Source organism: Zalophus californianus, chromosome 3 (assembly GCF_009762305.2).
Source record: "Zalophus californianus isolate mZalCal1 chromosome 3, mZalCal1.pri.v2, whole genome shotgun sequence".
Taxonomy (NCBI): Eukaryota; Metazoa; Chordata; class Mammalia; order Carnivora; family Otariidae; genus Zalophus; species Zalophus californianus.
Genome location: NC_045597.1, coordinates 157,929,202 through 157,944,929, shown reverse-complemented (window position 1 = coordinate 157,944,929; position 15,728 = coordinate 157,929,202). Strand labels below are relative to the sequence as shown.

At 38.7% G+C, this 15,728-nt stretch overlaps 2 protein-coding genes across 4 annotated transcripts in view; one reads left to right on the top strand and one right to left on the bottom strand.

The window, feature by feature from the left end:
• Positions 1–1,829: 1,829 nt before the first annotated feature.
• MARS2 (methionyl-tRNA synthetase 2, mitochondrial) overlaps positions 1,830–15,728 on the bottom strand; it is a 70,291-nt gene continuing 56,392 nt past the window's right edge. Inside the window, exon 2 of the mRNA XM_027588580.2 lies at positions 1,830–2,028. The gene's annotated coding sequence lies outside the window, so the exon portion shown is untranslated. The remainder of the gene's footprint in view (positions 2,029–15,728) is intronic.
• Positions 5,993–15,728, top strand: part of BOLL (boule homolog, RNA binding protein) — a 53,794-nt gene continuing 44,058 nt past the window's right edge. For 2 of the 3 annotated variants that reach the window (XR_003519012.2, XR_003519011.2), the window contains exons 1-4: positions 5,993–6,139; positions 9,768–9,911; positions 12,614–12,705; positions 14,564–14,618. Coding sequence is in view for 1 of the 3 variants with exons in the window: in XM_027588584.2 (XP_027444385.1) it covers positions 6,119–6,139; positions 9,768–9,911; positions 12,614–12,705; positions 14,564–14,618 (312 nt within the window). In the remaining 2 variants the exon portion in view is untranslated. The remainder of the gene's footprint in view (positions 6,140–9,767; positions 9,912–12,613; positions 12,706–14,563; positions 14,619–15,728) is intronic. The other variant, XM_027588584.2, reaches the window with a different exon arrangement.

Genomic DNA, 15,728 nt, shown 5'->3' with positions numbered 1-15,728 from the left:
GACTTTTGTCTGGGAGTAGCCTGCACCCAATGTCTATAAATAGGTAGATGAGGATAGAGAGTACAGTGGAGGGGGAAGGGACCCTAGTCTCTGGGGACAACTCTGTAGGTCATCCTAGGATTGCTGAAACTCTGTTGCAAAAATCACAACTCAACTTGCTCTGCCCAGTCCTGCTTCCCTCACTCTTCTCAGGTACTCTTCCCAAACTCATATTCCCCAAAATTTCTACATGCAAATCTCAGAGTCTGTTTCCTGAGGAACCCACTTGCAACATTCACCAAGATGAATATTTTTCCAAATGTCAAACAGTTACTGATGTCTGAGAATATGATAGTAAAACATGATGAACATAAACGAGGGTTTCTTGACACCATCTTACAGTGCAGGAGCTATGTTTAGGCAGGGCTATCACTGGCCCATTCAGCATCTTTTTATGTATTAGAAAAATGCACTCCGATTGAATGGAGGGGCTTGTGACTACATGGTTCTATGAGTGGAGCATTAAGGGCTGGATTTCATCCTACTAGCTCCTTTGGCTAGACAACCTTATGCATTGAGTAATCTATGCAACACTACATGGTGGCCTTCCTTAGATTCAAAAGATCAGAGTGCACCAAGGCAACAATTGCCCACTACTCAAAAACAACATAGTTGCTGGAGTAGAGGACAAGTGACAATTAAATATTTTTTAAAAAGATGTTTGAAACGACATGGATAGGACACTAGCACCATGAACTATTGCCAAGATGCCTATGGGTGAGAGAAAACATGAATTAAGAGGTTCATGATAGTACCCGAAAATACCTCATGCATCTGAAGGAAACCAGAATATATCACCCCAAAATATGCCTCTTGACCTAGGAATTATTTTGAGTTAAAGGCAATTAAGAAACAGTAAACACAGAAAAAGCTCCCCCTTTTGTGCCTAAAGTCAGGAAATAAATTTTTTTACTGGAGACAGACACTTATCAGCCCCAAGACAGGGCACTAGAGGAATCTGCAAACTAATCTTGTTAAACTAACCCTTATCTTCCTAGTTTCTTCTTCACCATTTACTATCTCTAACCTAAACTCCTTCATCTTGTCAATTACTCATAAATGTATTGTTTGTCTAAAAGGTATAAAAGCTTCCTGCTCTGGTCAGTTCTTAGATTTTCATTCCCCTTATGAAGACGCCCAAGTACATATAAAAATTCAGTAAAATTTGTATGCTTTTCTCCTATTAATCTTTGTCAATTTAATTTTCAGACCCAGCCAGGAACCCTAAGAGGGTCAAAGAAAACTTTTTCCTCCCAGACAGATCACATCTAAAGATGACGTAAGAATGGAAGGAGGTTGGGGCACCTGGGTGGCTCAGTCGGTTATGCATCTGTCTTCGGCTCAGGTCATGATCCCAGGGTCCTGGGATGGAGTCCCGCATTGGACTCGCTGCTCAGCAGGGAGCCTGCTTCTCCCTCTCCTGCCGCTCCCCCTACTTGTGCTATCTCAAATAAATAAAATCTTAAAAAAAAAAAAAAGAATGGGAAGAAGTTAAAAAAGTTGTATAAATTTTTAAAATCTTAAAAAAAAAATGTTGGGGGAGGCGCCTAGGTGGCTCAGTCGGTTAAGTGTCTGCCTTGAGCTCAGGTCATGATCCCAAGGTCCTGGGATTGAGCCCCTCCACAGACTCCCCTCTTCAGCAGGGAGTCTGCTTCTCCCTCTGCCCCTCTCCCTGCTCATGCTCTCTCTCTCTCTCTCAAATAAATAAATAAATAAATAAATAAATAAATAAATCTTTAAAAAAAGAAAGAAAGAGAAAGAAAGACGGCCATTGGTGGTCAGAAGGTAAGGGTAAAATAAAGGGGCAAGCCAAGGCAAACACTGCAGGACTGAGTCTACAAGTGGACAGTATGTTCTGGGCAATCATTCTTGGACTGAAGTCTTGCTCCACAGGTCTTATTTTTGTATATGGTGGTATAATATCTGTGAATGTTCAAAGGATTTTGCAGGTGGGATGTTCCAAACACAAGGTCTTCCCCTGAAAAGCAACTGAAAACATGTGTATAATTATTAAACCATACTTGCGTAAGTAAATCAAGAAAAGATTCTCTGATGACTGTTTTTCATTCTTATTCCAGAAGTAAGAGTAAAATGGTAAGGAATGGGTATAAAATGGAGGGTGGGGTGAGGGTTGCCTGTTCCTTTAGTCTCTATTCTATAAATAATTACTGAGGTCCTACCTTATGCTGCACAGTCAGCTCTAATATTTTATATTCCTGCATCTAAGTAGCTCAAAATAAACTGCATATGCAAATAAAACAGTTTTATAAGGAATTTTCCAATGAATCACTTACTGTTCCAGTCTAGATCATCTGGGTAACATCCTCTCTAAATGTAAGTATTACATTCCATAAAGGAAAAGGAAATCTGAACCGGACTCTCTGCTCCTTAAGACACATTTTTTTAAAACTCCTATCCTTCACCTCTCCTATTTCAAATATCCAACCATCATAGAGAAGAAGAAAGCACCTAATCATCCTCCAAAATACAACAACAGGTTAACAGACATGAGAGAAATAAAATGGAAACAGAGGCATCTTTTAAACATGTCCTTTCATGTTGTTTTATCTACCAAGTCACTCCCTGATTTGGGCTGTCTCCGCACCTGGCAACTCTTGTACTGCTACATTTAGCACATTGACTGTATAAACTTTCTATTTACTTAGCTCCTTCTTGCACTAGACCAGAGGCTGCTGGAGAGCAAGAACCAGGTTTTAATCACTGCCATATCCCCTCCCATAAAGTAAAGCCCGGTCCATAGGAGGCCTACTGATGGTTATCTAGGTCTATAAGCTAGAGAACACATCCCAAGGGTTATTGAGAAAAGGACGGCCTAAAATGGATATTAAGAGTTAGAATCAGTGTCTAGAAAACTCAAGGAGCAGTAATGGAAGAATTACCAGTAAGGGAACGCAAGCAAGAGGGAGGGCAGGTTTGAGTAAATCCCTGAAATAAGAACTATGCTCTTAACCGACTGTGTGAAGGAAAAAGATGGGAAACATTGGGATGCTAGTACAAAATATAAACAAATGGGATATTAGGTTTGCAATTTGTTATGTGTTGCACTTTTATATTTATCTTTGTCAATGACCTCTCCAGGATTTGAAACTTGAGACTTCTGAACCATCCTCACCAATCCCTCCCCAACATCACCACGTCCAAGAGTCTCAGTTCTTCTCTGGTTTCTCCTTAATCCTTTCCCAGTATTTTATTCTCACAGCTGCCACTTCTGTTTAGATCCCCATTATTTTTCACTAGAGTCGTATGCTCCTAATTCAATTCTCTCTTTCCTGTTCTTTAAAAACTGTTCTCTGGTCTGAGCCTATCTTTCTAAATTTTGGTTCTGATTATATAACTTCCTGATTCAATAACCTCAATGGCCCTCTATTTGCAAAGGTCTCTAGAATAAAACTCTAAGTCATTATTACCACGATATAAATAACATGGCAGAGTGAACGTGCATGGGCAATGGAGTCAAATAGAACCAAGTTTTGAAAACTGCATCTACCAGTCACTAGCAATGTAACTACATGAGTCACTTTTACCTCTCTAAGGTTCAGATTTCCAGAGAGAGAAAGAATGGTAACTAAGAAGACTAAAAAAGAATGTGCCTAGGCTAGTGCTGGGCTCTATATCTTTCCTCCCACCTTCCCACCCAGACCAGAATTTCAGCCTTGATGATACCCTTACCCAGCTCTAGACATTGTGCCTCACGATGCTGTCCTCTGTGCTCCTACAAGATCTTTGACTGCAGTTCACATATCACTTATCCAATTCTGCTTGTGTCTTATTAATTATAAGCACATTTAGATATAACTATTTTTGAGCAGTTAGTCCTTTCTTTCCTTCTAGGTTGAAAAAGAAACTCAAGATGAGGATTTGATCTTGTTCATCTTATCTCCCATAACATAGAGCATTAGGTACTACGAATAATAGGAACACTATAAATGTCTACTAGTTGAGTTGTATACTTTTACATGATCTACCCAAGTTTTAAAACCAAAATTTCCTTTTGCTTTAAGAATTAAAAGAGAAGAACAGAGAATTACTGTCACAGGCCTTGAAATACAATTAATGTTCCCTAAATTGAGTTGATTAATTTGTGTGTCACAGACTGAACACCTACTATGGTGAAGACAGTCTTTAAAAATAAGGGTTTTCAGGGGAGCCCGGGTGGCTCAGTCGTTAAGCATTTGCCTTCGGCTCAGGTCATGGTCCCAGGGTCCTGGGATCGAGCCCCACATCGGGCTCCCTGCTCAGCAGGAAGCCTGCTTCTCCCTCTCCCACTCCCCCTGCTTGTGTTCCCTCTCTCGCTGTGTCTCTCTCTGTCAAATAAATAAATAAATAATCTTTAAAAAAATAATAAAAAAATAAAGGTTTTCAGTCAAAAAAGATTTGGGCAAAAGAGAAAAATAGCTATTCAAATCCATCATTACTACCGAAAAAAAACCACACCCAAAGATCAGTTCTAATCTTATCAAACAGCAAAATTATTCTGCTCTAGAATATGAGTATTAATTTGAATAGGTTTGTATTCTGTTTCCACAGAAACTAAAACCTGAAATGAGCTTAAATTGCATGCAGAAATGTATGACTTTTAGGATGCTTTAGCTGAACTGTATCCAATGAAAACAATTATGTTTCCTATTTTATTTTTGGTAAATAATATAAAGATCTAATCCTTGAGCGTATTAAAATTAATACAATGATACTGCATATTTTTAAAGTATTTCTCTTGAAAGTAAAATAACCCAAAGTCAAACTTTTATAAGAGAGTATAGAAGTTATTACTAATGTAACTTTTAACAGTTGTTGCTGCTAACTTTTATAACAACACATGTCAAAATGGTTAAGCTCATGAATTGTCAGGAGACCCCAGTTAAATCTCTTAGAGCTTTAGCTTTTGACCAAATGGACTTAATCTCCATCTGATTGAGCCCTTGATAAATGGTAGTTGGGTAAAAATCATCATCCTTATCACACAAATTTACTTCGTTGTAATTATTTACGACTTGATTAAATATTATATATCGCCATTACATTACATTCTATATGTATGTATAATATTACATTATGTATTATAGCGGCGATCTATAAAATTCTCAGCTACCTTTTACAGATATTTTTTACGAAGTACTCTTCTTTCAAAGACGCTCCCAAGGCTATTAGCGGCCAGAGCCGCTCCAGGCAAGCCGCACTGTGCTCACCCCCTCTGGCGCGCGGGTGGCTTCGTCGAGGGCCGGCTCCCGAGGCTGTTGCTGCGGCCAGGCGGTGCTCGGCCGCGAGGGGCCCGCGGGAGCCGCGAGGGGCCGGCGCCGGGGCCCAGACTGGGCTGCGCGGCGAGTCCTGGCCAAGCCACCCGCGCTGCCCCGCCCACTGGCGGGAATGAGTGACGGCGACAACAGGTGCAAGCGCGGAGTCCGAGGCTTCTCCGGAGTCCCCGAGTTTGGCGCGTCAGGCCCGGGGGGGTCAGAGTTTGACTCTGGAAACCGCCCTCCTCGCCTTGCACCAGCCTTCCGAAGTCGCCCCTCAACCGGCCTCTTGCTCCTTAGCAAAGCCTGAGGTCACGTCAACCTCTCGAAACCCACCAGTCCCGGGCGCCGACTTTTCTCCAAAGGGGAGAAGAGAGGAAGGCGTGCGGTGCATGGTGCTTTGCATAACCGTTCGCGCTCTCCTCCCCAGCCGTCGGAAAGCAGGCGAGAGTGGCCCCAGAGCCAAGCCCTCGTCCGCACACCACACGCCCACCCCGACTTGGGGCACGCTCTTCCCCTCAGACGGCCCAGCTCGGCGACCACGGGCCACAGCCGAAACCGCCCGCCCGCGCCGCGCCCCGGCTTGCGGCGCCCGCCCGCCCGCCCCGCCGTCCCAGGCGACGTCGCCTGCTCCTCCCCACCCCACCCCCCCGGGTGGCAGGTTCAGGCCCCGGGTCCGAGCCTGCGCCCCTGCAGCTGTCACTGCCGCCGTCGCCGCCAGGGGGAGTGTCCGTCGGGAAACGTGGTGTTGCTTCCTTGGTGTGAAGGTGCTTTCAAACTTCGGGTTTCTGTTCCTTTCCCCCGGTTTTTGAAGCGCGTAGAGGAAGATGGAGACGGAGTCCGGGGCGGTGAGTACAGCAGTCAGGGCCTCCGGCCCCGGGGTAGCAGGGATAAGGAGCAACGTGGACTCCGTTCCTGAGGGGCCGGAAGAGCGAGGTCTAGCGCCCAAACGCCCACTATTTTGTCGGGAAGAAATGTGGACAGGACGCCTCATCTACCACCGCGAAGAGCGGCCCGCCTGCAAGCCCGGTCGGGTCGTGTCGTGGGGTCGGGAAGGTGGGACCACCGGGCCTGGACCGGGTGTAGGCTGGCTGGGGGACCTCAGAAAAGGCCGGGAGGTTTCGGGAGTCGGCGGGTGGCTGGGTCCTATGCACCAGGCGGGGCTGGGCAAGAGCAACAGCTTTCCCGCCGAAACTGGGCTCAGCGACGTCTTTGACGCTCGCTCTGGCGGGACTCCGCCCAGCCGTCCACCGCGAGGGGTTGTCAGGGCGGCTGACACCGCCTCTCCCCGACTGGTCAGTGTGGACCGGAAGGCCTGAGAGACCTGGGGGTAGGGGAGGGGCCCCGTGGCCCACGACGGACCCAGAGACTCTGACACCTCAGGGCCCGGTGGGGGAGGGGCGGGAACCGGAGGAGGCCTGAGGGGCCTGAGGCGCCGAGGTAGGCGCCGCGGTGCCCCGCCTCGCGCCCCGCTGGCAGCCAATCAGCGCGCGCCACGTGCGGACCGGGGGGTCGCCAGCGCTCAAGGCCGACGTCTGGTCGGTGCCGTTGAGGATTCCCGCCGCTACTGCTGGCGGGATTGCGGGGCAAGATTTCTCGTTGGCTAGCCTTCTTTTCCCTCCCGCACTTTGGTGGGGAGGGGGTGGATCCTCGTGTCAGTGTCCAAGTTCACGATGACCCGAGAGAACCCGAGGAAGTTGTTGCCGCGGCCATATCCCCCAGCGCCTCAGCTTGCTGGCCTCGGAGGGGAAGGAGCACCGAGGCCGTGACCGCGACGGTTAGCCTGCCCTCTTCCTGTTGTCTCCGTTGGCAAAGTGGATGATAGATTTCGAGGTTAATTCTCAAGGGAAGAAGTCAGTAAGGGCACATTAGAGGACATTTTTAATAAAATCTTTAGTGTAGTCCTAAGCTAAGGATCCTTACTTCTAACCAAATAATAGCACCTACCTAAGTGCTTTTCATACATTTGCAAAATCATTGCCAGTGGAATCTGAGGCTTTATTGTTTAACTCCATGCATCGCTAGCCTTCTCTAAGGAATTTAGATGTTGCTTCTGCTTGAGCCTTGTCACTGCTAACATTAAAATATTTTCCAGGTTATTTTAATAGCATATTCTTAAACCTCAGCCTAATGGTTGGGATATCAGGAGCAGGAAGAAATGATTCGTTTATTCATTTGTTCAACAAATATTAATTGAACACTTCCTATGTACCGGCTCTACTTGAGACGCTTAGTGAGCAAAACAGGCAGAATCCCTTCCCGTATGAACATTGCACTATAGTGGAAAGTGATAGACAGTAAACACAAGTAAATTTTATAGCATGTTGGAAAGTACTAAGTGGTAAGAAAAATGAGGCAGTTGGAACCCCCAGTACAGCAGGAGTCTTAGAAACTGGAAAATGAAGTGAATAGGTTGGAAAAGTTAGATGTTTTTCCTTTCTGGGTATCATTTAACTAGTTCTCAATATAGGAAATAAAGCATTCTTTTCACTTCTGTTCATGTCATCTCTCTCTCAAGGAAAAATAATGGAATTAACTTTTATTTAAACCAACTGGAGAACAAACGAGTTCATCTGTTGAACTCATTTTGTTTTTAAGAAGAAAATTTCATAAAGACTGATTTTTTTAATTTTGCAAATACGTAATTTCTGCACTCTCTAAACAGACAGACAAGATTATATCTACTAGAGCTGTCCTATTATCTCTAGCAATGCAAATATCCAGTAGAAAAATAAAACTACGCATCCCCAGATCATCCATCCGTTCTCTGTACTATAGACTCACTATTTGTGACTGAAGTTACAAATAACCTCCAAATGCCTAGAGAGCATGCTGTTAAGATTGGATTCCCAATTTCTTTAATTGGAAACTACAACATAGCAATTATTAAATGTGATAAATTTTCTGTGGTTTAATAGGTGTTTTTATGAACTCCCTTATTAGGGAATATGTGTTGTTTGTCCCCCCTTAATACTAGATGCAGAATAGAGCCCAGTAAGGTCCAGCCTACAGCCCCATAATCACTCCTGGTCTAGTCATTTCTCAGTATATCTTGAAGAGATTAATTTAGGGATTATGGTTTTATTGGCCAATGAAGTGAGAAAGGAGAGCAAATATGAAAAAGAACAACTCCATTATCTAAGAGATTCATTTTCATGTATTTGTTTCTCAGAGAATTGAAATTATGAACTGCAAGCTTTTTTGAAGCATTCATTTAGTATGTTAGACTGTCTTGGAAGTCTGTTAAGTGTCCCCAGAAAGAAAGTAATTAGCAAGTGCTTAAATTGGTTTCTCTTCAAAATTCTATTCTTAAGTCTTGTTTTTTTCAGATATACGTTAAGAGTCTGCCATCTTGCCATTGTACAAAGGCTTATATGTTAATATATATTTATTAAAATCTAAATTAGGCCCCCAACTTAGAATTGTGAACATACATGTACTGAGCTCAGTTCTTTGGTATACAAATTTATACCTGTGAGTTACAGGTATATACATTTATTTTTATGAAATCAGTTCAATGTTCAAATTGACAAGTACATTTAAAAATTTGACTTTAAGAGCTAAAATATGGCGAACTTGAACATCAGAGTTTATTGACTTGTCAGTGCCCTTTAGCCAAAGACTGCCGGGAACATACCTGCAGTTAAGTAAAGTTGGGTCTATTGAATTGTTGGCACAAGGAAGAGCATACACCATGGAGCCTCTAGGTAAGAAGGTGTTAGAAAAGAACTTACTATGGGATTTAGGCTTGTGTTAAGCTCTTTTTAGAGAACATTTAAGGGAGAAGGGCTATACTCTGAAATACATGTTGTCAGAAAGTGGGAGTAATTCTATGATTGGGTATGTTAATTTTTATTTAGAAGGTTAGAAAAATAGATTGAGGCCAAATCTGTGATTGATAAAGAAGGAGCAGTTACACGAATCAGCCAGGATTTTTGTTTCTTGTGGTTTGGACAATGTTTTTGTTTTTGTCAGGGTTCAGACATCATTATGGAATGGTCTTGTTTTTAATGTGATCCATCACAGTCAAAGAGTAACTTTGCCTAATGTCTGTTAACAAGAGAACACCACAGCCTTACTGTGAGTTCCAGGCCAACACCTAACATCACCAGAACCAAGCCAGTTCCCGGCTGTCTAGGGCTGTTTTTCTCTTTCTCAAACTTCTTTTTCGAGTTTAATATTCCTTAACATTTATAATATTTAAGTAGTATATTTAATAGCAATTAACATAAGTATATTTAAATAATATATTTTAAGATTTAAGATTTTCTCTGTAGTGGAGTAGATCCTGTATTTCCCATATTTTTGTTGCTCCAAAAAGTTATTAGTTCTAACCATAATTTTCATATTAGAATAAAATTAAAGTCTAAAATATTATATTTTGCCTAAATGACTCAACTTTTTGATAGATATGTTTTCAGCCTGCATCAAAACTTATACCCAATGCTAAAAATTTAAAAGAATTTTATTTTACAGCAAACATCAAATCAGACGCCAACAGATTCATTATCTCCATCCCCTAATCCTGTGTCACCTGTGCCTTTGAATAACCCAACAAGTGCCCCAAGATATGGAACAGTGATCCCTAATCGCATCTTTGTAGGAGGAATTGACTTTAAGGTACCTATTTATGTATGCAACGTAGTATATTTTTTGCATTAGAAGTTATTTTATTTCTCAGAAATACTTTGTACAACTACAAAAATAATATTTACTAATTGCATAATGATTAATAGGTTTCACATTGTCTTACTATAAAGAATCTTTTCAATAACAATGTAGGTTAAATAGAACATATATAATTGTCCAGTTTCACATACAAGGAAATTGAGGCTCATTGATGTATCTACAGGCTCCTAGCTTCTTAGTGACAGAGTGAAGCCTAGAATTCCAGTATTCTGACTCATAGTTTCATATTCTTTACTTCACCATACCACACTAATTATACTTTATTACATAGTATTCCAAAAGACCAAATAATGTATGACTATAATTAAAAGATTCAATATTTAAAAAAACACAAAATTTAGTCCTGTGAAATCCTATTTCTTTATCCCAATTTTATTGTCAGGTTCCTACTGAGTAATATCCTGAACATCTTTCGCAAATTGTTTTCTGCCACCTAAGTTAGAATTTGATCACAAAAAAAGGCCTGTGACCTTATCAGAATAAAGCATCTTCACATTAATATATTTTAATTATGAGGGGCGCCTGGGTGGCTCAGTCGGTTAAGCGACTGCCTTTGGCTCAGGTCATGATCCTGGAGTCCCAGGATCGAGTCCCGCATCAGGCTCCCTGCTCAGCAGGGAGTCTGCTTCTCCCTCTGACCTTCTTCCCTCTCATGCTCTCTTTCTACCATTCTCTGTCTCTCTCAATAAATAAATAAAAATCTTTAAAAAAAAAATCGGTTAATTATGTAATCAGCCATTTCACTGTTTCAGAGAGGCTTAGTCTGTGTTGTTGTTGTTAGATGTTTTGCCGCACCATTTGGGAGGTAGTAGTAAACACCTCTAGGAAAGGCCTGCATGGCTATTTTGAGTAGAATATCCTACTTCCAAATGGATATGTAGAAGGATTTCCAAGCTTCCATTTTATATACTGGAAATGACAGGGATAGTTGTTTTTCTTAATTAAAAAAAAAATCCTTGTGCCATTAGGGTATGAAATTTATTACTCACTATTTCTCTGTAATCAGTCTTTCACAATTTGGATGAAATTACTTTTTTTCTGCTCAAGAGAAATGTTACACTTACTGTATTTGTCAGAATAATGATTCTTAAGCAAGTATGTGATTGGGTCACTAAAAATAAAAATTATTTCTAATAAAATGTTTATTTTTTTAGAAAGATTTTCTGTTTCTATGGAAAATATTAATGGCTGACCATAAATATTCAAGTTGAGCATTCATGTTCAGAATTAATTTATATTACAAACAGTATAATTTTTAAATAAATCTTCAATAAATGGAAACATTTGTATGGCTAGGTTATTCTAGGTTACTGAATTCTGTCAACTACATTATGAGCTTTGGAGGCCATTGTAACAATGCAGTTATAGCTTTCAGGTAATTGCTAGGGTTCCCTCCCTGATACTTATCCCTTTTCCAAAACCAGACAAATGATAAGGAAATAGTTTACTGTAGTAGCAAGCTGTGTCAAATTTTGTAAAACTTTTCTTTTTAGAAGCTTATAGCCCATCCCTCTTCATACTTAATCATCTTAACTCTCAGTTTTCAACAAAGAAGTAGAGCTGCAAAATTGAACTAGTGATTCTTCTATCAGAGAATAGTTTGAATTAATTTGTTTTCAAATCTCTAATAAAAATTCTTATTCTGGCATTGCTTCCTTTTTCAGTTTATTGAAATAAGAGCTATTTAGTTATTCTTATATTAATTCAGTATTTGTCATCATCCAGTTTAGTAGCTTTAGGTTACCAACTAATAGCTTATAATGTTTGTAAGTAGTGAGGTAGCGGGGGAACTCAAGAGGCATAGCCCCACTATTAGGCATGTCTTTTTCTGGTATATAAAGAAAATTTTTTTCTAGGGATATTTAAAGTTCCCCATGGCATAGTTATACCTGAGCCAGAAAATGAAATTGCAATGAATTTAGTGTGAATACTCTAGGAAAAGGTGATATGAGTCTATTAAGAGACTATTTCAATTAAAACCGTCTTTGTAGATATCTTGTACATAATAGTCTAATGACTCATTTTTATTTTGAATATCATAATGTCATTATTTAGTCAAAATGTATATTGAGTAGGGATAAACTGTCTAAAAACTTTAAATCTTGTAGCCACTTCATTGGTATCACAAACTGAGTTCAAGTACTTTAGGAAATATATTCCTTTCCTAAGACCTTACTCTTCCTGGAGACTGCAGATTAAAATAGAGGGACTGGTATATATTGCCAACATCCTAGTTCCACTGCCATGATTGTGAGCCTCTCTGAGCCATAAGAACCAATAGTAATATGCCCTTACTATAGTTACAGCCATGCCTAATTCAAATTATTTTTTAAAAAACTGGCCAAAAATAATTTCTTTAAATATTAGTGGACTTTCTTTGTAGTTTTAAAGTAATTCAGCTTAAAAATTTTTTATTGATTATAATAGTTTAATAACATAGTTACTGCATAAAGCAATGTATTTACATTGATTTTAATAATTTAGTGGTTTATATACTGTTTTTATGTTAAGAGGCATTCTTATATTCATATTACTCTTTGCTTATAATCCTTTTTGTCTCCAAAACAAACATAAGACTTGTTTCATTTTTTAGCAATTAAAAATTTTTTTGTGTTTTTCTTTTATGCCATTAGACAAATGAAAATGATTTAAGAAAGTTTTTTTCCCAGTATGGGTCTGTAAAAGAAGTGAAGATTGTAAATGACAGAGCTGGAGTGTCCAAAGGGTAAGTATCACTATAGAAAGTACATAGAATTAACAATTGTGTTTTTATTGGATTGCTAGGTTTTATATGCTTACTTACTTTGATTCCATTTTTTTAAAAGAGAATTTCATACCCTCTTCTTTTCCTCCTACTTTAATCTCCCATTTCGTGTGTGGGTGTGTGTGTATATGTATGTGTATTTTGGAGGGAGGGGAAACACTGTAACACTCCTTAATTTGTTGGGAAGTTAGTTATTCTTGCATGGGCTGAGGGACCATTCAATGTTAGGTAACAAGCCTTTAATGTTGAGTAATGTACAGTAGCTAAGGAACCAAAAGCTAAAGGAATCAGATATTTTTGGAATTGTGTGCTTGCTTTAGACTAGAGAGAGCTTTATTTGAAAAACGCTGGCAAAAGGAATGTCTGTAGGTTTTGCCTCAGAGACCTAGTTAAGGAACTAACCTGACAAATACAACTGTAATGAGAATGGTTTTTAATTGCCAAATCAAAGAGAATGAAAACTGAGAAGAAATCAGCAGGATTTGTCTAAAAATCACTAATGACCTTAGGGCTGTTTCTGTGGATTGGTATATGCAAAAGCCAAATTTCACAGAAGAAAGAGGTAGTTTACATAGTGTACTCACTTAAGAAGTTTGACAGTAAAGTTAAAGAAAATGGGTAAGACAGTGGAGATCAATGAAGGATTGTTTGTTTTCTTGAAAGAGAGGTCAGACATATATATTTATAGACATAAGAGAAAGGAAGGACCAGTGAGGTGGATAGAAAATTATACTAGTGTGGGAAACCACATTTAAGTATGTCAGATAAGCACTTTGGAAGAGATGGGATTCTGCAGAGAGGTTTTTTTTAAACAATTGAGATACTTCCTCAGACTGACAACCAGTGTTAGGATGAAGTGAGATTGTACCTCTTGTATTTGATTAATAGAATTTACAATATTTTGGTAATATCCATTTTTTTTACCGTTGAAAAACACAGAAATGTAAACTGTATTTTATGCCTTTTCCACTGGGTGGTGTATGTGTTCTACCAAAAAATTTAGCATAAAAATATTTCCTTAGCCCTTGCTTAATGTTTGGGCAAATAAAAAAAGAAATTCCTTTGTTAAAAAAAAAACTTTTTTATACAATAGAGTAATTATGAATCAAAATAATAGTCAAGATATTTAACACTACTCTAGTTTCCTTAAGTTATCTAAGTAGAAATTATGCTGGGGGGGATATATTTTTTATTTCTTTCATACCTTTTTATATATTTTGGCTTTTTGGATATTGCATACATAATATAATTGTATCTTGAACATTATATGAATTGTACTCTGAAGGTAACAATTATATATGAAAAGCAGATATAAAATCTGGGATGTACATACTTTTAATTGATTTATGTTTGGGAAATACTAATAATTGCTTTATCAGTTTATATGTGCTAATAATAAATAATATATCTATATACTCATTTGCCAATATAAAAAATTTTATTGTGTTGAAATTTTTATTTTTTTTAAGTTTTTTTTCCTACTCTGATTCCTATTTAAGCTAAACTTCTATTCTGTACTAAAATTTATTGTATCCTAATTTGTAAGCTAGGACATGAATCCTTCATGCTTTCCTGCCTTGTATACAGCTCAGATATGGAACTGTTTTAAGATCCTGGGTTGTTTTTTTTTTTTTCTTTTAGTGTCCCAACTCTAGGAGGAGGTGACCGTGTTATGCTCTGAATGATTCTCTTAAATTTTGCATGATGGTGCTCCATAGAAAACTGCTCCTTCCTATAGTGACCCATTCTTAAAAAGAAATTGAATTTTAATATAACTCTAATGTAATGTTCTAAGAAAATAATTAATGTATTTATTTAGGTATGGTTTTGTCACTTTTGAAACACAAGAAGATGCACAAAAAATTTTACAAGAGGTAAGATCTTTTGATGTATTTAACTTCATTTTTTGGAACTTCTTTGAAACTAATCCTTTAGGATATCTTTTTTATTATCATTCCAGTACAATGATTGACTGTTAGAAAAAAATTTTTAATTTATTTGCATCTCAAGATTGACGTTGGTCTCCAAAAAAATTGAATTAAAAAAAGATTAAACAGGGGCTCCTGGCTGGCTCAGTTGGTGGAGTGTGCAACTCTTGATCTTGGGGTTGTAGGTTTGAGCCCCACGTTGGGTATAGAGATTACTGAAAAATTAAGTCTTTAAAAAAAAGATTAAACAGAAATTTTATCTACAGAAAAACAAATTCCAGATTATTGCATGAGTATGCGAAGTTGTAATAATTTTTTCTTTATTTGCTTACTAAGAACTTGGGTATGTATGTTTTCTGAAGTGTTAATAGCACTTTGAATTAATTCCTAAACACACTACAAACATGGATTCCTAGAGTGAAATTATCTGAGATTATTTCCATCCTTTCTGAAAAACTTTATATATGCTAAGAACATTCATAGAAAAAGTCTATAGCCTGCAGTTCACTGTAATAACTTTAAATTTGACAAATGTTACATTAAATTTTTTAGGAAAAAATAGTTTGAATTGTACCTTATTAAATCACATGCAGCTGATCTTCATTATTCATAGTAATGTTCTATAAAGTCGCCATGAACACTCAATTAGCAAATATTGGGACTGTTGCTCCTAGAAGAAATACAAGGTTCCCACAAGTTTCTGTTTACATTATTTTCATCAACCAATCAATACATAACTTTGTTTTATGTGTGTTTCTGTTTAAAGACATCATGTTAAATATATATTATTGATTCATTAACATTGAACTCCTGGCCAACAGCACTATAACTCGTGTATGAATTAAGCCCATCTAAAACATTTTCTCCATAAGGCAAATGACAGTCTTCTTGTGCTTAGGAACATTATTAGCCAGCACTTCAACACTACACTTGAGGGCCATTTTAAATAGCAAAATTAAAAAAAAAAAAAAAGCAAAATCACCAACATAAAACACAAAAATGCAAAAAACATGGCACTAACAACATGAAATAGACTCTTGTTTAAGAGCTGAGACA